The 23,513-nt window shown below is 52.3% G+C and overlaps 2 protein-coding genes across 2 annotated transcripts; both read right to left on the reverse strand.

Annotated features, from left to right (window-relative positions):
- Window positions 1-1,328: 1,328 nt before the first annotated feature.
- Window positions 1,329-4,673, reverse strand: HOXD3 (homeobox D3). Its single transcript, XM_003406205.4, has 2 exons — window positions 3,779-4,673; window positions 1,329-2,086 (listed from the first exon to the last, which is right to left on the reverse strand). Exons 1-2 carry the CDS (start codon window positions 4,311-4,313, stop codon window positions 1,329-1,331), a joined length of 1,293 nt encoding a protein of 430 aa, XP_003406253.1. The 5' UTR covers window positions 4,314-4,673.
- Window positions 4,674-19,348: 14,675 nt separating this feature from the next.
- HOXD4 (homeobox D4) lies at window positions 19,349-22,170 on the reverse strand. Its single transcript, XM_010602804.3, has 2 exons — window positions 20,525-22,170; window positions 19,349-19,966 (listed from the first exon to the last, which is right to left on the reverse strand). The coding sequence occupies exons 1-2, from the start codon at window positions 20,958-20,960 to the stop codon at window positions 19,632-19,634; spliced, it is 771 nt and encodes a 256-aa protein (XP_010601106.2). The 5' UTR covers window positions 20,961-22,170; the 3' UTR covers window positions 19,349-19,631.
- Between the last annotated feature and the right edge of the window lie 1,343 nt (window positions 22,171-23,513).

Raw genomic sequence — 23,513 nt, forward strand, 5'->3', positions numbered from 1 at the left:
AAATTTAAGACAGCATTTCCTAGAGAAAAAGCTTAGATGCCCATCTCCAAATGACCATTTCTTTTTCTGCACCTTAGCTTTTTCATAGCTCAATCCTTCTTTTCTTCTCGTGTCTTTTCTTTGATTGTCAATTTTCTTCACAAGTTTATTTTTGATTAATTAAGCAGAAAAGTGAGCTCTGACTTCCCCAGTGTAAATGGATTCTAAAAAAGTAGATTTATGACTAGAAAGAGGGCGGTAGAGACAGCAATAGCGGTGCTAAAAGCCCTACCCAATCATCCTGTCCGGAACGATTTCTACTTTTGCATCTTCGGATCTTCTCTCTCAATGTGAATTGCTGGAATTTTTAATCACGTATCCCCAGAACCAATTTGTGCACTACATTTCAATAAATGTAAAAAAAAAATTTTTTTTCAAGGGTCAGCCTCTTTCAGGGCCTTGTCTAGGGGAATTGTGCTAAAAATAAAGGCAGAATGATCTGCTTGTAAGTGTGCGTGATTAACACAGATACACTTCCGACTGAGAGGTTTTTTTTTATCCTAAATATTTGTTCAAATAGTACCAGACAATTTGAAATCAATAAACTGTGTCGAGTGGTGAGGGCTGCGGCTGTCGAGAAATGAGTAACGGGTGTCGTGCCACGCCACGGGGCTGCCTGACTCTACCCTTAAAGGACAATTTGCGATCTTAATCCTTTACATCAACTACAAACACCAGCCACGGTTACAATTGTTCAAAGCTACTCTCTCAACTAGTTCAGACCAAGGGGACTAAAGAGGTGAAATGTGGCCCCTGCGGCCTGGTAACGCGTTCCTAAACTCGGCCGGAGGAATTCTACAAATATACACATAAATACATTAAGACGAGGATAAATAATAAGGGAAACGAAATGACTCGCTTCAAATAATAAATACAGATAGTTGAGTCCGACGCAATCCTTATGGGACAGGAAGGAGCATATAAATTAAGGTCTCTGAAACTAAGCTCGACGCGGACCAGCCCGGGGCTCTCCCGGCTCTGGCCCCTCTGCAGAGCGCGCAGCCGATGGGTCTCAGACTTACCTTTGGGACACCATTACCAGATTAGAGTCCCTCGGTCCGCAGTATATGGCACCCTTGCGGCTGATTTATGGCAAGTCACCCAAAGGAGAGCGCGCCTGGAGGGGAGGCCCGGTAGCCTGCGTCTCGGCCGCTGGAGGCCCGAGACCCGGGAGAGGGCGGCCGGGCTACAGCCGGGGAGGGGGTCACCAAGCTGCCCCGCGGGCCCCGCCCGCCACCCCCACCACCAAGAGAGGTAATTGTGCCGCGAGTTCAAGCTGGCGGCTGCCGCTACAGATGCGTCAGTTTGGGGGCCTCGGGCAGGCGTCCCTGAGACGAGTGGTGGGCCGAGAGATCTGTATAGGTGGGATGAGGGTCGCACGGTCCGTGGTGGTGGTTGCCGGGAATCTGCGCGGCGCAACTATAGTCCACGCTGGCTGAGGACGGGTGCGAGAGGTGGCCCAGGTTGAAGACAGGCCCGGACGCCGGCGCCATGGAGTCGACGAAGTTGCCGCCCACGTATACCGGGCTGCCCTGCAGGTTGGCGCTGCCAAAGCCGCCGCCGTTGCTCGCCATGGGGTGGGGCTCAAATTCGGACGCCGCGTACCGCTTCTGCTGCGGCAGGCAGCTGCTGAGAGGCGCCGTGTAGGCGGCCAGGCCATACATGCTGGGCTGCGACTTGGCGAAGGCGGGCGGCGAGGGCGCGTCGTAGGCCAAGCCCGGCACCGGCGGCAGCTGGCCCGAGTAGGCCACGTGGCCCGCGGCGCCGCCGAGCGGCGGGCTGCGCTCCGGGGACTGGCCAGCGGGCGAGTGCAGGATGCCCTTGGCCTTCTGGTCCTTCTTGTACTTCATGCGCCTGTTCTGGAACCAGATCTTGATCTGGCGCTCGGTGAGGTTCAGCAGGTTGGCCATCTCCACGCGGCGGGGCCGGCACAAGTAGCGGTTGAAGTGGAATTCCTTCTCCAACTCCACCAGCTGCGCGCTGGTATACGCCGTACGCACCCGCTTGGATGCCGGGCCCGGCGGACTCTTGTCCTCGCAGCTGTCTCCTGGGCAGGAAGGGAGAGAGGGGATGCGCTGAGCGGGAGAGGTGGGAACACCCAGGGCAGGAGAAGGGTGCTTCTCTGGCTCCTTCCTCCTCCACCCCTCCCCCACCTCCAGTCCTGGCTTGGGTGGGGAAGTGGCTCTTGAGAGGTGAGATTCCAAAGTGGAATTCACTCCCTCAAGGCTACCTATTAGTCGCCCCTAAAGCCCTCTTCTGCTTTCTGAGGTCCGATTCGCTCTGCTCACCCACCTGCTCCAGCCTGGCCCACTATCCCGACCCAAAGGCCGTGGAGGACTTTAATGAGAGAACAGGAGCTCCTGGACCAGACTTTATTGACCCCTCCCAGCCTCTGCTGCTGGGAGAGAGGCAGCCCTAGCCTAGCCAGGAATGGGGATGGGGATCTTGGCATCCCACTCCAGCCCAGCTGCACCCAAGGGTTCTGTACTCAAAGGCAGGGAGGTGGTAAACCATGAAAATACTGCCCTGAAGTTTTAGGGCATCCAAGCCTAGGCTGCCAGCATGTTGAGTATTGCAGTGCTAGGAGCAGCAGCCTCAACACTGGCTTCTACCACCCTGCTACCTCTCAGCTGCTTGTCCACTCCCTCCCTGGGAAGACAAATGGATTTCTTCTGGGAGGGAGGGCCTGGGCCTGCAGCTGAGGAGGGAGGGGCAGGAGAAGGAGCTTGCAAACTGGAAGACACTTTACACCTAGGAGCAGCAGCTCCCCTCCCCCTAGAGCAACGGACAAACCAGAGAACTGATAACAGGCCACATCCCAGGCCTCAAACTAGCTCTGGATCTGGAAGCAGGTTCATCCACCTGAAGATAAACTGCCATCAGAAAACATATGAGGCCTTCAGAAAAGTCTAGGAACCAAGCAGTCTGAGCAGAGACAGTGAGCAGACCTCAGGGCTCCTGGCCCTGCCCTTCTTTTTCCACACACCCTGGGTGGACCTACAGAAGACCCTCTGAACTCTAGGGTCTCTCTACCCCAGGGAGAGAGACCCAAGGTTGCTCATGTTTCAGTGTACCTCCTCTTTCCCTAGGATATGCCCCTCCCCATTATGGATTTGCTGGAGTGGGGAGACTTGGGCTTGGGTGGACCAAGTAGAATCCGGTGGTTATATCTTGTTAGCCCTGAAGTCTGGCTCTTTGGGCTCAAATCTATTGCTTTATAGTTTTGTGATCTTGGCTAAGTCATTTATCCTCCCTAACGCTCAGTTTCCTTGTCTATAAAATAGGGATGTTCTTATATATCTATGTCAAAAGGTTCTTTGGATATTAATTTAAGAGAGTGGGATTCATGTGATATGAGCTACATAAGCACCTCAGCTTGGGGATCAGGATGCCTGTCCTCAAATTTTGAAGGGCTGTTGGGTGGAAAAGGAAGATAAGTTACAACCAACAGCCTCAGAAAACAGATATTAGGTTAGTATAAGGAATTGCTTTCTATTAATAACTATGAGACCTGTCCAGCAATGGCACTAGCTACCTGGAATGGAAATCATCACCCTGTCACTGCAAGAGTATGACCTCGATCAGGGACACTAAGAAGGAAGGACATTTCTGCATGAATGGGAGTTCAGACAGTATGGCCTCCAAGGATGCACTTCCAGCCCTGAATCTCTTGGTTCCTAGGTGGACTGGACTTTGAGGGGTCAGTCTGGAGGTAACTGCAGCCCCCTTAGAGAGCTACCTGCAGTGGTACAGCTGTTCTTCTGTTTGGAGTTTTGTCGGGACTCTTTCATCCACGGGAAGATCTGCTTGCTGATGGTAGCTGAGGAGCTGGAAGCATTGGGCCCACCCTTGGCCTTCTTGGTAGGCACCCCACCTCCAGGATTGGAGGGCGAGGATGGGGGCAGGGTCGGTGGTGGAGGAGGAGGCTGTGGTGGCTGCTGCTCTGAGTTCAGACCAGGAGGCTGGCTGCCACCACCCCCAGCCTGGCTGTTCCCTGTTCCTGTTCGCATGCAGCTGCCATTGAGTTCAGCCCCCTTGTGGGCTGGGGCTCGAAGAGGTGCAGAGTTCTGGATAGAGCAGGCCGAACCTGGGTAATCAGTGTCCAGGGAGTTGGCAGGAGGTGGGTAGGGCTGATGAGGGGCACTGTAGCTATAAGTGTCAGTGGCTTTGCTGTAGCCATAGCCTCCAAAGAGTCCTGGGTTTTCATAGTAAGCAGCCTTCTGCATCGTGCACTCAGGAAGCTCCAGGGCCTGCTGACCCAGTTCAAATAACATTGACTGCCACTGTCTCCTTCACCACCACCTCCAATGTCTACCAAATCTTGAGAGAGAAGCTGGGTCAGCCCCAGGTCCCAGGTGACCTGCCAAGAAGAAAAGTGGTCATTCGCAAGACCAGTCAATATAGAAAGACAAGAGGCAAGCTCCAGGCTCTCTGCATGGTATGTGTGTTGGGGGGAGGGGCTAGGCAAGGTGCAGGATCTGGAATTTTTGAAGCTCAACTTATTTGAACTCTCAGAAAAGTTATAAAATTTTCCTCCTAAACCAAAGAAAAGACCCATCTTCTCTTTAGCTCAGCTCCAGCCTAAGGAAGGGGCTTTTTTTCTCCCCTCAGATACAATTTTCTTGCCCTGAGATTGTCAATTTAGCCTTTGAACCTGCATGGAAAAGCCTTATGCCCTCATAAGTTTTAATGGCTGATTCCCCCACTAGACTGTGAGCTCCTTGCAGGCAGGGCCTATGCTTTATTCATATATTTCCAACATCCAGCCTAGTGTCTGGCATGTAATAAGTGTGCAATAAATGCTTGTTGAATGAGTGAAGAAATGGATCCATTAGTCAATCATTGGGTCATCCTAGGATTTTGAGTGGCAAAAGAAAGCCTTATAATACATTCAGACCAGCCAAAAATTCTCAACAAGAAAAAAAGTATATTCCCCACCTGGTTTCAAAATCACAGCATCTTTCATGGAAACCCAGATTGTCCACTTTCCAGTGACAGCGTGAGAAGCAGCCCAGCTCAGTATTGTGGGGTGTACAGGGTTGAAAACTAGGAGATGAAAACCAAGAAGAGGACTTAAAAGACTCCCAGACTTATTTTGAGGATATTAATTTTTTTTTCTTTCATCTACATTTTTCTAGAAACTTGACTTTGTCTTTTCACTACTTTTAAATGGATACAAGTAGAGATAGGTAAAGAGGTTTAGAATTTGAAATGAATAGTTTGAGCATGGGTGGGTGGAGAATTCTTTATAACTTTATTATTTTTACCCTGGATCTACTGTATAAATCAATATTATTATTGACCTTTTATCTGGATCATCTATTCCATCCCACCTCCCACCCAACCCATAACCAACGAGAAAACCTCTCATGACATGATGAAATTGACCCAGAATTCAAACAAACAAAAAAACCTAAGAAAAATTCTACCCCTTTTGTGTCCCATGGCTCTTGATGGGGGTTTCTCTTCTCACCCCGTACCCTTTCTCCTGAAAGGCTCCTAAGAAGTTAAAGTATAACTAATACCATTCAACCACTTTTGTCTGTTTTATAAAGAAAACTCGTAGGTCAGCTCTCTGGTCTCAATTCTTGATCTCATCTTTCAGGCAACTTTCCTTCCCAGAAATGCTCCCTACTTCCATCTTGGTCATCGTGATGGACCATATTATCTAGCCAGTCTATGTGGCTGAATGAATTTAAGCACTCCTACCAAAGCTACTTCTACATTCACTCCTTTTCCCTCTACTTTTACCAAAGAGCCTAACCCAATAAAATTTTTTTCAAATTTTTGCAAATTATCCTTTGTTTGGTAGCATTGTCATCCATTTTGTTTTAGAATACAAGTGAATATGCCATTTATCTTGATGAGAGACAAGCCCTTCTCAATGGGATACTGGGATACTAGGATATTATGTTTTAGGAATTGTTTGTATTGTTATTCTTAAATGTAGGAAGTTAGAATATCTACCCAACAAAGCTGGACTTAATATTTCTTTCCATTCATTTCCTATATTATTCTCTGAATATTAAAGTCACTGAATATCAAACAGACAGCTAAATCCCCATTCTGTGACCAATATTTATATGTATTTGTCTCCAGGCCAAAGGACCAGGCAGTCTGGGTTTGGTTAAGTGGTGGGGTCTTTCTGGGACTCCACTTCTAGTCTTAAACCTTGACCCTCGGGATGTTTAAATGGTCACATTTGACACTCGGATCACCAGAACTCAAGCTGCCACTTCTGTCACTCCATTTACAGTTATGAAAGCAAAACATTCCCCCATATGCCCCCCAGGTGGACCAAGCTTGTCTTGATAGGTGGACCAGTCACATTAAAATTGCTTCTTTAGGAAAGGACCAGGTCTTTGGGACAGAAGGTTTTACATATACATTTGTTCCTATGGCATATTCCTAGAAAAAGTTCTGTACACAGACCTCAAAAGGGCAAATACTGGGCAGCTTCCTGAGTAACTACAGTCTGTTCTCCTGCCTGTTTTCATTGTCTTAAGGAATTTCGAGGCTGGCTCAGTGATGATCCACCACCCTAATGTCCATTTCCCCAGAAGCAAGGGGAGCTTCTCCCTCCTCACTAGAAAGGACTTTGCAGCCCCCAGGAAAAAATCAGTGCCCCAAAGAAGCCACCTCTCCTAAAACAAAACCTGAGAATATTGTTGCAAAACTGGTAAAGTGCCTTATTTCCAGAAATCCCTACTCCTTGTGAACTTTGCTTGAACCTAAAAAGCAGGAACGGGTCATAAATCATTTGGACAATGGTCAACTGTTCAGTGGCTCATCTTTTCGATCCTCCCCCCCCCCCTTTTTTTTTTTAAAGCTTTCTCTCGCTCTCTCTCTTTTTTTTTTTTTGGCCTTTATAGTACCTTTGCTCATTTGGGCTCCGAATCTCAAATGCCTTGGGGTGAAGACAGCCCTGGGGCGGGGGGCGGTCGAGCGGGACTCGCATTTCTTCGAAGTCCTCAGCTTCCCTTTCCTCTCACTCCTTCACCCCTCCAACCTCCAGCCCGGGAATCCGCTGGGGCAGCCCCGCCAGCACCCGGCCAGCACAATCTCTGGCCACTCCTGGGGGAAGTCTGCCAAACGGGGTCTGGCTCGCCCTTTCTCGCGGTCCCGGGAAGTTGCCCAACTCAGCTCGGAGGCCTAACCGCAGGCCCAGAATGCAGGACCAAACGGTCCCCTGCCGGAAGGCAGACGGCCTCGGAGCGACCACCGCCCGCTCCCCGGTCGCGCTGGCCCGCCCGCCTCTCTTCCGAAGCAGCCGAGCCCTGATACTTGCACACTGCACTTAATTCTGCCCAGGATCAATACCTAATATGATACCGAATAAATAAAAGGCGCTCACAGCGGCCAGGGGACGAGGTTATTAGGCAGCTGGAGCTCTCACGGTGCATATCAATGCACCTGTCATTGTGGTTTGTAACAAAATTTATGACTGCAAGCTCGGCAGCAGTAAACGCTTCAGTAAGGAATGAAAAGAAAAACACTTCCCAAGGCCCGGCACTTTTCAGAAGTGGAAAACAGGCTCCGCGTAGGAGGAAGCGCAGCAAAAGAATTCCCTACTCCGCACTTCTCCAGGCCCCGCGCCCCAAGAGCAGGGGGGATTATATAAAGTGGCCGGCGCCCGCCTCCGCTAGAAGCTCTGCTCGGCTGCAGGCTGCTGGACCCGGGACTGAAGGCGCGCCCAGCCCCGCCGGGGGCCGAAGACCTGCCGCCCGCCGCGGCCTCGGGACGCTGGGCGGCTGGCAGCGCGCGTGGAGGCCGGACCGGCGCTCGCTCGCTCGCCGTGGCCGTGGCCGTGGGAAGGGCCGGGAACTTTGGGAGGGCGGGGGCTACAGTTGCCGGCTGTGACTAAGCGGCACAGCGGTAGCAAAGTCAGACATGACCGATAGTCTTTTAAGTTGGGAAAGCAGGGGGAGGCGATGGAGTGCTAGTTGCTTGTGTTTCGCTAAAAATTGTCTAAAAGGTTCTAGCTGGTCTCGGCTCCTCTCCTTGTTTTGGCTAAACCAGGGCCTCGGAAGCCCGCGGATCTCGTTCCGGTCGACATGACTCCTGCCGGGGCATTCCCGCTAATTCTCTGGAACCGAGCAGCGGTTTGCATTGCTACCACTCCTTTTTTCGGGTTTGCTCGGAAGGGAATTTACTGGGCGGCTTTCTGCCCAGGCTCTCTCGTTTCTCAGTCTGAGCCTCTTCTGCCCTGTGGGAAGCCCTGGACGCGCCTTCTAAATCATCCTTATTTAGCCCAGATAACTCAATACCGTAATACACCCTGCATTTAAGGCACCGGGATCACCCCATTAAAGAGCCATAAATTTGAAGGCCGATGATCGGTTATCATGTAACGGGCAGCAGTTCACACCGAGGTGATCCTCTTCAAAGCCGCCCTTTGTTTTATGTCTTGATGTATGTATGAATCCTGAGATGGCTACCTTGAGTTGCAGGACAGATGGAAATGTGGAAATGTAGTGGAAATTATTTTTTTTGAAACACGCCCACTCACCACAAGTGTGTGTGTGTGTGTGTTTCCCCTTGCATTTTGTCTCTAACTGTTTTTGTAGGCTCATAGGGTTTCTTTTGATATTCTGCAGCGGTGAATCTGGAACAAAATGGAAAACTCTCAGTGGCAGGCGGCTGTTTCTTACAAACACATGTGGAGAGGCTTTACCCCCTTTAAGGGTGTCATAATCAATGTGACTATTGTATATGGCGCCCGCAGACATTCTGGCCGCCTTTGCCCCTCCAGGCAGAAGGAGACTCCTTTTGCTCCAGGGGAGCAGGAGACCTTTAATGGAAATCCTTGGCTGAAAGGAAGGGGGAGAAGGGTCCTTAGGGAAGCACCAGACCCACCAGCCAGGGGCAGGGCCAAGTGGGTCAGAGATGTAGGGAACCAGTCCATACTCCTGCTCCCACCAAACTCTAAGAGATCCAAGTGCCCTAAACCCGGAGGCTACCCACTCCCTCCTAAAGGCAGATGAGAAAGGTTGTGCAGAACTGGGGACGGGGTTGAGGCAACAGCTTGGGACACCAGGAAAGGAAGGTGGACATGTGAATGGGCCTGGGTGCTGGGTGAGTCCTAGTCAGGGGCTGCCTCTCAGAGTCCCAGTGAAGACGGTGGTGGGTGCTATTTCCTGGCTCCTACATTATGTTGTGGTTTCTTTGGGTTTATTTTATTGCAGTAGCCCACCACCACACCCCTGACCTAGGCGGCCCATGCCTATCTTAGGATCATCCTGCAAGCAACCTAAGAAACAAACATCCCTTCCATCCCTACCCAAATACACAGACCAGGCTGCAAACCACTGCCGTCGCTCAGCGGGTGCTCGCCCCGTCAGGTGAAAGGAGAGAGACACAGTCCCCCTCTTACATCTGCTCAGTGCAATTTGTCGACTCAGTAGTTTGCAAACACTAACCCGCGCCTGGGAAAGCCCCACACAAAGCGTCCCCGGCCCTTTTAAAGACCAGAGCGCGCAGCCATAAGCCTTTGAAGTGACCTTTGGCTCACGCAGCAATAACTCACCCCTTAATGAACACCCAACGGAAGCGCCTTGGAGAGATCCCGGCCCTTGGGCTCCTAACTTCGCGCCCGGCCTCAGCTTCGCAGCCGGCCTGGGCCCAAGAACCAAGCCACTTGCCCGCAGCCCCCCAGCGCGCTACGCTGGGCGGGGACCCGAGGGCGGTGTGGCGAAGGCGCTAGGTACCCAGGATGTCTGGCGGCCGGTCCCGAAGCCGCTTTATATAATACATTCACGTGGGCGGACGTCAACTTTCGCCGCTTGATTATTTTTTTATTTTTTTTTTTTAATTTTTGAAACGGGTTTCCTTAGAAATAAGAGCGTCCCCTCAGAAGAAGGGCTAAGTTGGAAAGCCACCCAGAGCCCTGATCCCCTCGGCGCCTATAGCTAGATTTTGTTCTCCCAGCCGCGGAGAACAGGGTAAGTTTGCACCTGGGTGATCCAGGGTGAGCTCTGCGTTCTGGCTCCCAGGCTTGGGGAGGGGAATGGGAAGGAGACCCCAAGTTAGCCAAAGTTGGAGAGCCCAGAACTCCCACTGCCTGCTCTGTTACTCCCTCCCTGGCCCACCGAACATCCAGCACCGGCCCAACTTCAGCCTCTTGGTCTCCCGGAATCCCATGCTTAGCCTAGCTGGCCCCGGGCCACCAGCTCAAGTACTCCTTTCTCAGCCAGAAACTGGGGTAGCGGGAAGAAGCCCAGTAGGGTAACTGTCAGCGAAGAGCTGGTCCCAGGCAGTACCGGCCCTGCACCCCATCCCCCACCAGCAACCAGGGGAAACTCTTCAGGACAGGGCCGGCGTGAAGCCGAGGTGGGGATTATTGAAATTTTCGGGGAAGTTGTAAGTGAGTGCTCCACAGGGCCAAATGAAATGCTGCTCGCGGTAATTGGATTCAGCTGACTAAGTTGGCAGGCGCGCAGCTCCAAGGCAGCCAGCGAAGAAAAATGTCCAGCGTCTTTAAGTTCTGATAGAGCCAAGCGCAAACGATTGACAAAACAACTTTACCGCTCTCCTTTGATGAAGATGCCCCTGGAAGTCAGACCTTCTCCCGCTGGGACCCATCCCTACCGTGACTAAGGGAGTGCTTCTTACTTTGGGGGGGTTCCTTCCCCACCGAGGCCCAGTCTGACCCGGCCCTGTGGTGTTCCCACAAGCATGAAGCCACCAACTCAGGCCTCAGCTCGAGAAAGACCTAGGATGGGTTGTTGTCCTCCCCCTACCAGAAGCAAGTAAACAAAAGGATAGATGGGATTCGGGAACCAAAATATGACTTAGCTTTCACTCCAAGTTCTTTGGGGAGAAGGGCCCAGAAGCCCCAAACCTTTTTTCTGCCACTATGGCAGCTGAACCACCCCCCCCCCCCATTAGTGAGAGAGGTGGAGAGGAACCTCCCAAACACTTCTGGGCAGTTTGGGGATTCTCTTGAACTTCGGGGGAGAAGCTTCAGCAGCCTATTAACCTTCACTCCCCCCCAAAAAAAATACTAAGCCAACAGCAAGAGGTAAAGGCCTGCATGTGGGGAGCTGGCTCCCAGAACAATGCAGGGAGCTGGCTGGCCACCGAATTTATTTTAAATATATATAAATCAACCCACTCAAGCCCAGCCCGCAGCCCAAAGACATGGAATTGACTCTCCATCTTACTTTGGCAGTGACAGTGTGAAAAAAAGTTTCCTTTTATTCATTACATTTTCAGCCCATCCTCATAACTGCATATTGACTCCCAAAATGCTTCCTCCAGCCCCCAGCCCCCTCATAAAAAAAAACCCCTAATACCTCAGGCCACCCTCCAAGCCTGGGAAGGTAGTGTGTCCTCCTAACCTTTGAGTGGGGGGGAGCGTTCCCACAAAGCGCACCTCTTTAAGATTAATCACCGACTTCGATGTATATGTAGAAGTGCATTTAGGTCTACGCGGGCTGCCTCACCAATTGGCAATAATCAAGATCACAAATTACACAAAATAAATCATATTTAGTATGCCGCTCAGGGCGGCAAACAGCCCCGCACCCAAAGATTTTCATTTTGTCATGCAATTGCTTACCTGGATCCCAATTTATCATAAACCCGGTGTCCTCGGCCTCAGAGTGGGCGGCAGTGGGGGGCAGAGTTAGCCTTCCCCCTTTGTCTGCAGACAACACTGTCCCAACCCTGGTCTTGCGCGCTCACAGACGCAGCCATATACCAAAGCACACGAATTCCCGGTAGAACGGAACCAGGCTGAGGTTGAACTACCAATAAACGCAGGAGAAACCAGTTCGTAGTCCCCAAGCTGGTTTTCCCTACGCTGCGCGCCTGTCGGTCCACCCGCTCGCCCGTCCCTGCTAGGCCCAGAGCGGTGGACACCCGCGCCCCCACCCACTATTGGGTTCCAGCCCAGCCCTCCCCGGCCCCCCCAGAGCTCAGGATTTGTTTTGCTTTCAGGACTTGCTCCTTTCTGGATTTGGAGAGAGCCCCGGAAACACCCTCAAGTCGGGAAATACAGGCGCTGCCTTCAAATGCTAGCATATTTGTTCACGTGACCCCGAGGGAAGATTGTACTGATTGAGACGGAAACTTTCACGCCATCCAGCCCCGGAGCGCAGCCAGGCCTGGGGGCTGGGAGGAGGAGCACAGGAGGCGTGGGACCCCGACCCCTTCTCTTGGACAGACATGCGTGGGTGTGGGGCGGAAGCAAAGCCCCATCTCCCAGCCCTGGTCTGCCCTAGCCCTAGTCTGGTCGCTGGCAGTGGGATGGGGGTGTTGAGAGTCTCTCTCCACAGGACCCCCGGTCCTGGCCCGGCCTTCCTGCAGGCAGACCTGAGGCTAGGAAATTTTACAGGCCGCCTATCTCAGAGACACCTCCGGATGCGACTGTCGAACAGCAGAGGCACAGGGTTCTTCCAGCTCCACGGCCGGCCGGCGTCGTGTACCCTGCATCCGCACCCCGGCAAGGCGCCCTCCCTGCTGCACGGGCTCTCCCCATTCCAGGGAGAGGCAGTTACATTGTGGCCTAACGCAGGCTCAGGCCCTAAGGTGGGTAGCCTCCGGCTCTCACCCCTGGCCGGGTCACTCCCAGGGAACCCCAAGACCACCACTTCTGCTTCTGCTTGGGAACCCCAAGCCGCCACTTCTGAGAGTCAGAGAAGATGCCCGCCAAGCAGCCGCCGGGGACCGGAGCGGCCTCCTTTCCTCCGCCCTAAGCTCCTCGCTGGGCCTGTGAGGCCTGGGGCTGCTGAAGCACGGGGCCCCTGCCCGCCAGAGCCTGTGCTTCTCCGGATCTGCTCAGGGCCCTAGAATCCCGCAGGCCCAGAGACCGCCAGGCTGCGGCTTCCCGCTTCCTGCGGCGCCTCCGGGAAGGCGAGAGGCGCTGCAGAATCTGCAGGCCGAGAAAGCTTCTATTTTAGAAAAATTAAATCAAAACAGGTTCCCTGCACTCTCCGAGAGGTCGGGTGGGATTTACGGTAACAATTCCGCATGTGGAAAGAATATCTTAAGCGCGCAGCCAGCCCTTGGCTCCCGGCGAGCCGCGTATGATCCTCTTCATTCAGGACCGCACCCCTGAATCCCGCACCACATGGGGCTCTCCACCCTATTACCGAAGGCTGGCTTTCACGGCCAGCTGTGCTTCTCAACTGCATCGGGCCTAGAGCCCATGCCCTGAGGCCGCTTGGGGTGGGGGGAAGGGGCCCGCAGCGGCTTAAGAGCCGGAGAGAAGCGGGTAAGGTCCCCCCGCATCCCCACTTCAGAGGAGCGGGAAGGTCCTGCAGGATGAGTCACAGGCCCCAGTCCCCAGCCCTGTCTGCAGGCCACTCCTTTTGTTCACCTGGCCGGGCCTGGCTGGAGGCCCACTTGGGGAGCCTCTCAGATCCGGGACGTGGGCGACCCCACTCCACCCCCACCCCGTTGACCCCGCTCCCCAGCCCAGCCTCCCGCCAGGGGCCGAAGCGGGCGGCCTGCAGCAAGTGCTAATCCCCAGCCAAAGAGGGGGGCCGCTTTGCGGGGAATTTGTCTCCAGGAAAGGATCTAAGACTTCTTCAATCAGAGCATATGTTCATAGAGCAATAAACCGGAAAGATTTACAGTCCTCGCCCGGCCCCCAACAGCCTCGCACCCTTTCAGGAATTACTTACGATGATTTATCACACCAACCCGGGCAATTGTCACACTGATAAAATAGCCCAGGCCGGTGCCCGCCAAGTCCGGGCCTTGGGAGCCTGCTGGCTGCCCGGCTGCCAGCGGAGCTGGGGAGGATTTTTGTGGGTTTCCTCCTTGGGCCTACGGAAGGAATGTCAGGATGGGTTGGGGTGGGTGGAGGTGGGAGGGGAGCCGATTCTCATTGAGAAAAACTCAAGCAGCTCGAAGAAAGCGCCTGGAATCTGCGCCGGAGTCACTTGCAACGCACATAAACATTTGTCATCTTTGAATAATTGAATTAATGTGTTATTGTTTGAATGTATAATTCATAAAGGAGGAAACTTTGTCTCTGTCCTGACGGGGAAATACACACACCAAAAAAGAAATCAAAACACACACATACAATCCCGAAACAACCACCACACACAGCTAGACCCAGCTCGCGAAATCGTCCTCAAAGCCAGTGGAGGCTTCGCGCAGTGAAAAAAGGGGAGAAGGCGAAGGAAAAGGCTCTCCTCCCCTCCCGGCACCCAGCCGGAGCTGCTAGCAGACGGAGAAAGCACGCTGCCCTCGGCCCAGGTCCGGGTCAGGCTAGGGCTGGGGTGGGGAGGGAGCGGAGTGGCTCGCGGGACACAGCATCTTCCGGAAGCGTGGAAGAAAAGGCTGAAATGGGAGCTAGCAGGAGACGCAGCCTTTGCAGCTCACCCTGGCCTCCCCCAACACCCCCCGGAGGCGTCCAGGAGCCCCGGGGTCTCCTGTTCGGGCGGCAGGGACTGCTCTCTGCCTTTATTTCCATTCTTCCTAAAAAATGAAAAACACAAAAGAGGGAGGAGGGGAAACACCTCGCTGGGATGAGAGAAGCTGGAGAGCCTGAGTGGGGAGGGAGGTGAGTGGGAGAAGCAACACGGAAATCATTATCTGTTGGTTAAAACCTGCCTGGGGTAAAATTTCAACTCGATTTTATAGCCTTGATTATGACGCAAAGAAAAATTTACGACCCTCGCTTGAAAAGAGGGCCGGGGCCTTTTCTCACCAGCTTAAGAATAGGCGGCAGATGCCGTGACAGCGACCATTGTTCCTGGTAGACACAGGCGACCGGGCAACCTCGGCCCGCGTGCGCCGTGTGCGTCCCCCAGTCAGGCAGGTTTTCTACAACTCCTGTTGTCTCGTAGCAGCTTGAGCGCACCCGCGCCCCTCACCCCTTGCATCCCCCGTACACCCTCGTACACACTCTCCCACACACACACACACACACACACACACACTCAGCCGCTCTCCGTAATTTTTCATAAGTGCAAAGCTGTGCTGAACCAAAGGTCACCATCCAAGCCACTAACAACTTCTCGCCAGCGCGCGGTTCCAAATCAGGAAGCAAAGGGAACTATTTGTCAGCGGCCCTGACAGCTAAGTTCATTAAGGATTTAAATCTGAAGAAATAAAAGTCACCAAAATATTTACCTGCTGGCCGCGCTCCCGCGCGCACTGCCGGGGGCCGGGGGTGGAGGGCCGGAGGGGGGGGCGCCGCGCGGCCCCCCTCGACGGGTAATATTCTTGGTGTCCCTGCACTTTCCAAGTCGGAGAGAGCCCTTTGCGTGGCAGATTAATGACGACTCCGTGTTTCTTAAGGGACGTGCTGAATTAATTATTTCGCCAATCACGTGGTCGAGACTTGTAGAAATCTATTCTTATCATCTTCCTCCCACTTTGAAAATTCTCCCGGTTATGAAAGGTCCTCCCCCGCCTGTCGGCGAGCCCCGGCCGCCCAGCCCTGCGCGGGGGGCAGGGAGGGCTCCCCAACATGGCGGGCGGGCAGCGCGGTCTGCCGAGGGTCCCGATTAATGCTGTACTGTACTCGGGCAGGCTTGGCTGTGGACTCGCCTCTTTCTCATCCCGGGATTCAATACACACAGCAGTACTGATGTATTGGTGGGCACAGGAGGAGCCATTAACCAGAAGACTGGCAGAGGACAATCATAAAATGTGTCCGAATATTTAAACTTCTGTCGGCGCACTTATAAATACACATGTCCACGCGTCTGGGGCGAGCCCTTTCATATATTAAGGGCACATGTCTGATTTTATGCATTCTGCTCATTTCCTGTTGCGAGCAAGCCCCCCCCCCCCCCCATCTATTTTGGAACTCCTGTCTTGGTCCCTCTTCAAGGCAAGATAAGTCAGATGTAAAAAAAAAAAAAAAAGCCCTCGCGATAAAAACAGTGCACGGGCCAGTTTAGAGTGGGGAGTGCTGATTGTTGTCTAAAGAGTGGAGGGGGCATGGGGAGGGAGAGGCAGGTGCTGGAGGCTCCGGTGGGGCTGAGAAGCCCTGGAAAAGTGAAAGGAACCCAAGACTAAAGGCAAGCGGGGTCAGGACAGAGCAGCCACCCTGCCAGCCCCAGCTAGTCCAGAACTCAGCACCGGCCCCTCTCTGCCAGGATGGGGAAGGGTTGGGAGGGTCTCTCACTTCCAAAAGAGCTCCTCAAGACTGAATGGGTGGGGGTCTGACAGGGCCCAAGCAGAGAACCAACCTGAAGCCTCCCTTTAGCCTGGGCAGTGACTTATTTTCCTTTGAGAAAATAATACCCACTGCCCTGTAGCCTGAATCCAACCCAATCTTCACAGTGCTCACAAAATATGGTGGCCAAATTGGAAGCGTGTGTGAGGGTAGGTGGGGGTACTGATAGAATTACTAAGCCTTGCACAGCTTAACATTCACACATTAGGCACATTGCAGGAAATAATAAAATAAATAGTTTATATTGAATGTCAGCTAGAGAAGACTTAAGAAGACTGCATCTGTGGAGGAGCCAAACAGAAGAGGGAGGTTTCGCTACACTTTTTATTATTTCAATATAGACCAGTGAATTACATCAAAACTACAGGCAACAATTAGTATAAATAATACTTTAATCAGTGGCACCAAAACATTGGTCAAATCTATTAGAAAAAGCATCTCATGTGAACAGACAACACGGGGCTGACTGACAATGTCATCTACAACAAAAGACTGCAATGGACAAAGTGGGGTGGGAGTCTGAGTAGCAGTGTCCTCAGCAAACACTTCACTCTCTCCCCCAGTCACCACCCCAGGACAGCTTTTTTTTTTTTTTAAACACCAAAACAAACACTTCTGGCTCATTTTTGGGAGAACAAACTGGAAACAAACAATAGCAAATGGGCATTGGAGCCTTAGCACATCCAGCTTTCTCCAGAGCATGTTCCCAGATGGAAACTCATTTCCTTCCCTGACCGGGTGGTTGGGGCACCCTGGCCCTTCCCTGCCTCATGCCTATGGGCCCAAATGGACGCTGGGGTCCAAGTGGGACCTCTGGATTGGGAGGTGCCCTTTGGGCCATCCAAGCTCCATTAACATTTCAAAAGACAATCCCTTGAAGCTGAGAAGAGCTGAGTCTTATAAACAAAGAAGTTGTTTCTCTGATTGTTACTTTCCAAAGTAGTGGGGCTGTGTTTGAGAAAGAGCTTGGCTTTTCTTCACGAAAACATACCTCTTGGCTTTCCTTTGGGGCAAGAGGGAAGGCAGTTAAGCAGTTATGGTATTTGGCCTGAAGCTGCAATGAGTAACCTGAACTTCTGAGGAGAGGGAAAATCTACATAATAATCTCTGTAATATACATATAGTTGGATGTTGTGAAAATACATACTTTTTCCCCTTCTGGGAGAAGCTGCGATGTATTCACAGATTAGAATTTTAGGAAGGAGGGATCTTAGCAACTTTCCAACTTGCCAAAGGATAGCAACTCCTTTCAAATGTTGCTTCCAAAGACAGCTCTCCACGATAGAGAGAAAAAAAGAAGAGAAGGGTAGTTAGAGTCCAAAAGGTTAAGGGTTTAGAGGTCAGTCCTCTTGGCTGAAATACAGCTAATCGAATAGAAAATTTGTCCTCTGGATGAACCTGATTCTGTAATTTAGCCGAACTTCAGTAAAATACCTTTTCAGCTTCTCAACGTGAGGGCGTCAGAAAAAAGACATCTTGACTATGTATGAACTCTGTGCTTTTTGTCATAGAAACAATGATGCGAATAATGCAGGAATATCCATCTTTAATATCCCGACGTGGCGATATTCAAGGATTGCCATGTGCAAGTCTGAGAGCCAGGCTCACCCCAAGGAGAAACAAAGAGCTGTCCCTAGGGTCTAATACAAAAGACTGAGGCTTGGAAGATACTTTAGAGAAGCCGAATTTCAGCCTAGGGACTCTAGTGAATACCTGCCCACAGTTCTCAGGAGACACTGAAGCAAAGAACATGCCTGTGAAGAAAGCCTTTTTTTCCCCCCTAAAAAATATTTTTAAAATTACATCTGAAACCTTCTAAAGTGTTCTGAAGCATTGGGGCGGCGGGGGAGGGGGAACATCCTGTATCTCTCTCTCAAGCTCACCCCTTGTCCCTCGCCCCTCTGTCACTTTTCAGTAGCTACAGCCAGGGGTTTCTTTTTTTGAACCCAAGGTTTTGGGTTTAAACTTCTGAAGCCTTATTTCATTTGAGTATACAAACCCTTTCCCCTTTATCTTTAAGGATCGGCATTTTAGAAAACTGTGCTTTGAATCCCCCCCAACCAGGCAAGGCATCAGAAAAATGGCTAAAGAACATCTCTCCTTGCTGTTTTGAGAGTGATTGTTTTTAAACCTCTATTCTCCAGGCAAGGAAGAGTACCTGAAAACTTTTACAATTTCTGCTTCTAATTAATGGGTTGCGGAAAATGCTTGTACGTTTGTTTTAAAAAATAAAAATTTCAGGGGAAAAAAAGCCCTAAGACTAACTTTTGTTGACTTCTCGATTCAAATGTTTTGTTTTTCCTTTCTTTTTTTAAAGCAAGACTTCTTCACCTTCCCCACTTTCTCCCCAGTGCACAGCCCCTCCCCCATATAGGTCATACACCAAGTCCTTTAAAATACTGCTATGTGGGGTATTTTGGGGCATTTGGAATCCAGTTGGAACAGAAAATTCAGTCATTACCTAAGGACCCAGAACATGGAGGTTTTGTTTTCTTTACCCAGAAGGAAAATGTTGGACCATTTGTTCCCCCCCCTTCCTTTAATCACTCAGAACTGGTTGTAAGCACAGAGCTGAAAAAAAGCACACGTGGAAATATATTTTCAAGAGATCAACTTCTTGAGTGTATCCTTTGCTTCTCTATAGAAAGGTTAAGGGCCCCCTACACACATTTCTGAGGAGTGGGGAGGGGGTGGAGTTAAAAAATGCCTGTTAAAGCCAGAAGTCCACAAAGGTTTGATTCTGCTCCCTGAAATGCTGCCTCTTTCACCATCTTAAGATTTTTGGCATGAAGGTGTCAGTTATATCTATACCCCATTTCTCAACAAATAAATATTTAAGCAAATACAATCTAAACATCAAATGACCTGTTTCCGCTTCCTTCTTAGACTCATTTCTTTGGGCATGGGGCCACTGGGAGCAAAATGTTTTTTGTTTTTAATTACACTGGGATGATAGAGACAACCCAGAAAATGCAGAAATTCTGCCCCCAGCTTTTCTGCTTCCATTGAAAGCGCCTAGCACAGGGGTCGCCAACCTTCTGCCTCAACACCCCCACATTATTAAACCACAAAGCATCCTGGAGGAGCAGCCTGGGGGAGAATATCCAAAAATACACGCTGGGATAAAGCAACCAACCTTCATTTGCAAATTCAAAATTCAACAGCTGAGATTTTCATGAGTTTAATGACTCCCCAAGGTTTTATGTTCTCAGTAGCTCTTGTCATATAATAATAAAGAGAGAATCCCGCTCCCCTCCCACCCCCATCCCCTCTCCAGGGAGGGGGCTGCCCTCGGGCAGGATGCTAACCTAGTCCGAGGGCGGCCTGCTTGTCCCAGGTCCACCCCCACAGTACCTTAGAGCCCAGCGAGGTGACAGCAGGCCCGGCTGCCCCCGTAGCTTCGGCTCGGCCAGGAGCACAGGGAGGGATAGGCCCAAGGTCCCCACTCCTATAGGGTCGTCAGGTCCGTGTGGTGGTCTTTGGCCAGTGGTTGTAAATGCTGGCTGGGGGCGGCTGAGGAGGAGGACGAGGAAGACGACGACGACGAAGAGGACCTGCCTTTGGTGTTGGGCAGCTTGTGGTCTTTTTTCCACTTCATCCTACGGTTCTGGAACCAGATCTTGATCTGGCGCTCAGAGAGACACAGGGTGTGGGCGATTTCAATCCGACGGCGCCGCGTCAGATACCTGTTAAAATGGAATTCCTTTTCCAGTTCTAGGACTTGCTGCCGGGTGTAGGCTGTCCGGGACCGCTTGGGCTCCCCGCCGGTGTAGTTGGGGTTCACTGAAAGACAAAACAGACAGCACAGCCAGGTCAGCGCTCGGCCACTAGTTAGGCCCCTTGCCACTGCCTCACTTCCTGGCACTCCCCCGGCCAGCTGCCCTCCCGGCGCTCTCCAGCTAGCTTCCTCCTTCCCGCCCGCCCTCCTTGGCGCACTCGCTCACTCCCAGCCACCCCCTCACACCCACCCACGCCCCCAGGTTCGCAGCACGAGGATCCCCAAAGGCGCTCCCACCTCCCAGGCACACCAAGAGCTCCCGAGTCCCCAGGCATTTTGGAACCCCCCTTCTCCACCTTGTTCCCTCGGCTCTGAAAATGGAGTCCTCCCCCACCCCACCCACCCCCATCTCCACCCCCTTTTGCGCCCACAGCCAAGCAGCCAGCCACATGGTCCCGGCCTGCTCCCTCAGCTATAAAAATTTATGGGGAGAGTAATTGCAGCGCCCATTGAAGCCCCACACGCCCCCACCCACTCGCACCACCCTCCTAGGGGCCCAGGCCTCGGTTCCTGCGAGCTGGGGTGGACACCGAGAAGTCACTGGGCCCCGGCCCGCGCCTTACCCGAATTCACGTGCACCTTCTTCATCCAGGGATAGACTACCGCCGGCTGCTTCAGTGCTGTCCCGGGGGGTGGCTGCTTGGGGCCGCCGGGCTGGCTGCAGGCCCGGGCGCCCGACAGGGGCGCGGGCGGGGGAGCCGGGGGCGCCGGGCACGGCTCTCCCGGGGCGCAGTAGTGGTCGCCGGGGCCGCTCGGCTCTTGCCCGTGACCCCGTGCGGGCAGCGCCGAGCCCGGCCCGGGGCCGCCGCTTCCGAAGGGCTGCTCACCGAAGTCAGGCCGCGGGTAGAGCCCCGAGGGCTGGAAGTCGGCTCCCTGTGCGCCGCTGCCGTAGTAATCAGCACCCTGCTCGCCTAGGTAGCCACCCTGCAAATATTCCTCGCACGGAGGGAACTTAGGGTCCACATACTTGGAGTTCACCATATACGAACTCATGGCCATTAATTTCAGAAGGTAGAAAATACTAATTTTTCTCGTGTTGTCTTTTTTTTCCTTTCCATAGGGCCCTCCTACTTGCTGTCAACTGAATAAAGTTGGGCGGCCATGTGACCAGGGCAGCCAATGGCGAGGGAGCGAGTTTATCACCGGGTTGGTGAGCATCTCATAATTTTCACAAATTTAACTAAATAACATACGTGTAGTAAAGCAACTTGCTGCAGCAAATTTTGAGGGCACCCGCTAGATATTAACGCAGTTCCAATCCCCAGCGCCCCTGTTCCCTGCAGGTAATCCCAGCTTTTGTCTGCCACTGACTTTGCTAACCTTCGGTGCCCTCTCCACTCACCCCTGCCTAAAAGCAGCCCCCCAAAGAGTGGGCACAGTTCAAGGGGGAATGAGTCCCCACATCCCAAACGCAGGATGCGGAAGGCAGGGCGGACAGGCAAGACAGCCTCCGAGTTGGGCAGAGGGCCCCAGGCGGGCAAAGCTCCCTCCCGACTAGCCCGCGAGAGGGGACTCTGCCATACAAAGGCCACGTCTTGGCTTTGTCCTCGTCAGGGTCACCCAAAAGTTACCAGAATTCGGCCAGCCTGAAGCAAATTAGGCAATGAGTAACCGCCAAGCTTTCTGCGGGTGCCCAGGCTCGGCTCTTCCCAGCGAAAGCCAGTCTCACGGCTATGGCAAGATACTCCCGCCGCCTTGGGCCCGTGCAGTTGCTTAGGGGCGAGCCGGAGGGGTGGTGAGGGCACTCCCACCTCACCCAAATGTGTCCCAAAAGTTCCCACACGCCTTCTTCTCACACCAGATCCTAAATGCAGGGAGCTGGTGATGGGAAGCCCTTGGGGGACAGACCTGGGGTTGGGGTTAGATGACCTCCCATCTTGCTCTCCAACCCTCCAATACCTAGCATTCACCCAGCTAATTAGGGTTCTCTGCAGCACCCACAGAAACCTCTGTTTAAAGGTGACTAGCTTCTTGAGGGACAGGCTGCTCTATGTCACCAGGCTAGTTGATGCTCCTGGAGTCCAAGGTAAAAAGACAGAAAGAGGCCACTGATCGGCGCCTGGCGGCCTCTGCCTCCACTTCTGACTCTAGCTATTTTGGAGAAATGTGCAGTTTTTGCATCGACCATATATTCCCCTAGAATCGAATCTGTGACTACGTGGATACCACACAAATTCGGTTCTACAGGGTATATATAGACAACGTTATGACCACCGGGTCCCACCTAGGTTGGGAACAGACTGCTGCCACCGGACTCACGAAGTTACCCACTCTTTCCGAGGCGGTTCAGGTAGCCTGTCGGGCTTGGTGACAATTTTCAGCAACCAGTTTCCCCAATCCTTGTGCGGGGACCGGGGCTAGTGAGCAGCCAGGGCATTCTTCTTAAGAAAGAAAAGAAGAAAAAATAACCCATCCCAGAGATGAAGGATTTATCATTATCCCCTTCTCGGGATCCAAATAACCCCCTTTACCAAGTGGTATTTTCCAGAAATGAGCAACTGCCCTGGGCAGCAGAAGAAAAAGAGGCAAGAGACGAAAATATCCTCTGCCCATTTCAGTCTTCCACTCCAGGCTGGCTGCCAAAGCTAGTTCTCTTAAGAAGTCCCGCCTTTACCTTCCTTGGCCCTGCACCGGGCTGGCCTCTTCCGTCCCCGCTGCTGCTACAGACCTGGAGGTAGGCGCTGCTTGCAGGCACCGAGCCACCCTGCACTGGGGCTGTGAGCTAATGGTGAAGGACAGGACAAGGGGTCATTTGAAATCATTTACAAACATATTACAAAGTTTCATTATTTTCACCTTGCCGACAGCAGCACAGCAGAGTATAAAAGTTCACGAATTGCACCCACCCCAGCGCCTCGGGACTGTCCAGGGCTCGCTCCTGGATTGAGGACACCAAGGGCACAGATGTGCTCAGGACCTGAGTGGATTTCAGGGGCAAGGGATGCCTGGGCTCGGCTCAAGTGGGGCTTTTGGATCCCTGACCATAAACCAGAGGTGGGTTTTTATTTTTTTAACTTATTATTATTTTTGCCATGATTTAAAAATTACATTCTAGTCACAGACTGGGCTTGGTGGGGTGGAGCAAGGAGAGCTCCCCCTAGCCTGGCCAAAACTGGCACACTTTTATTTATTTTTTCACCTGGTAATCCTTTGGTTTAGCTACTTTGGCTATTTCATAGGGATTTCCTAGGTGCCAATTCTAACAAGGGCTCTGAGGCTGCCCCACTCCCAATCCCAGGCAGGTCCCCCCAATTGACCCTCATGCCAGGCACTTTCACACATTCACCTTCCTGGGGACACAGGGCCTGGGCTTTATCCAGGCAAATCAAAGGAGCCTGCTGGGACGGGTGGGGACCGGGATAAGGGTGCACATTTTCATATTTGTTAGACGCTGTGACCTGCATTTCACCTTATTGCTCGACTTGTTCAGACAGGTCAAAGCCAACGAGTTATTGATGAACAAAAGCGTTAAATATTCACCTCCCGCTCAACTGCCCATACAAATGCTTTTGATCTCTCAGGCTTTTTTGTGCTGTGTTCAGCTACAGGGCT

Source organism: Loxodonta africana, chromosome 6 (assembly GCF_030014295.1).
Source record: "Loxodonta africana isolate mLoxAfr1 chromosome 6, mLoxAfr1.hap2, whole genome shotgun sequence".
NCBI lineage: Eukaryota > Metazoa > Chordata > Mammalia > Proboscidea > Elephantidae > Loxodonta > Loxodonta africana.

Excerpts from the sequence above, each read along its gene's own strand:
- HOXD3 (XM_003406205.4), bottom strand. The coding sequence starts at position 4,313 with ATGTTATTTGAACTGGGTCAGCAGGCCCTGGAGCTTCCTGAGTGCACG. Across the intron at positions 2,087-3,778 it reads GAACAGCTGTACCACTGCAG|GAGACAGCTGCGAGGACAAG; the intron begins GTAGCTCTCTAA and ends CTTCCTGCCCAG.
- HOXD4 (XM_010602804.3), bottom strand. The coding sequence starts at position 20,960 with ATGGCCATGAGTTCGTATATGGTGAACTCCAAGTATGTGGACCCTAAG. Across the intron at positions 19,967-20,524 it reads GAAGGTGCACGTGAATTCGG|TGAACCCCAACTACACCGGC; the intron begins GTAAGGCGCGGG and ends TTTGTCTTTCAG.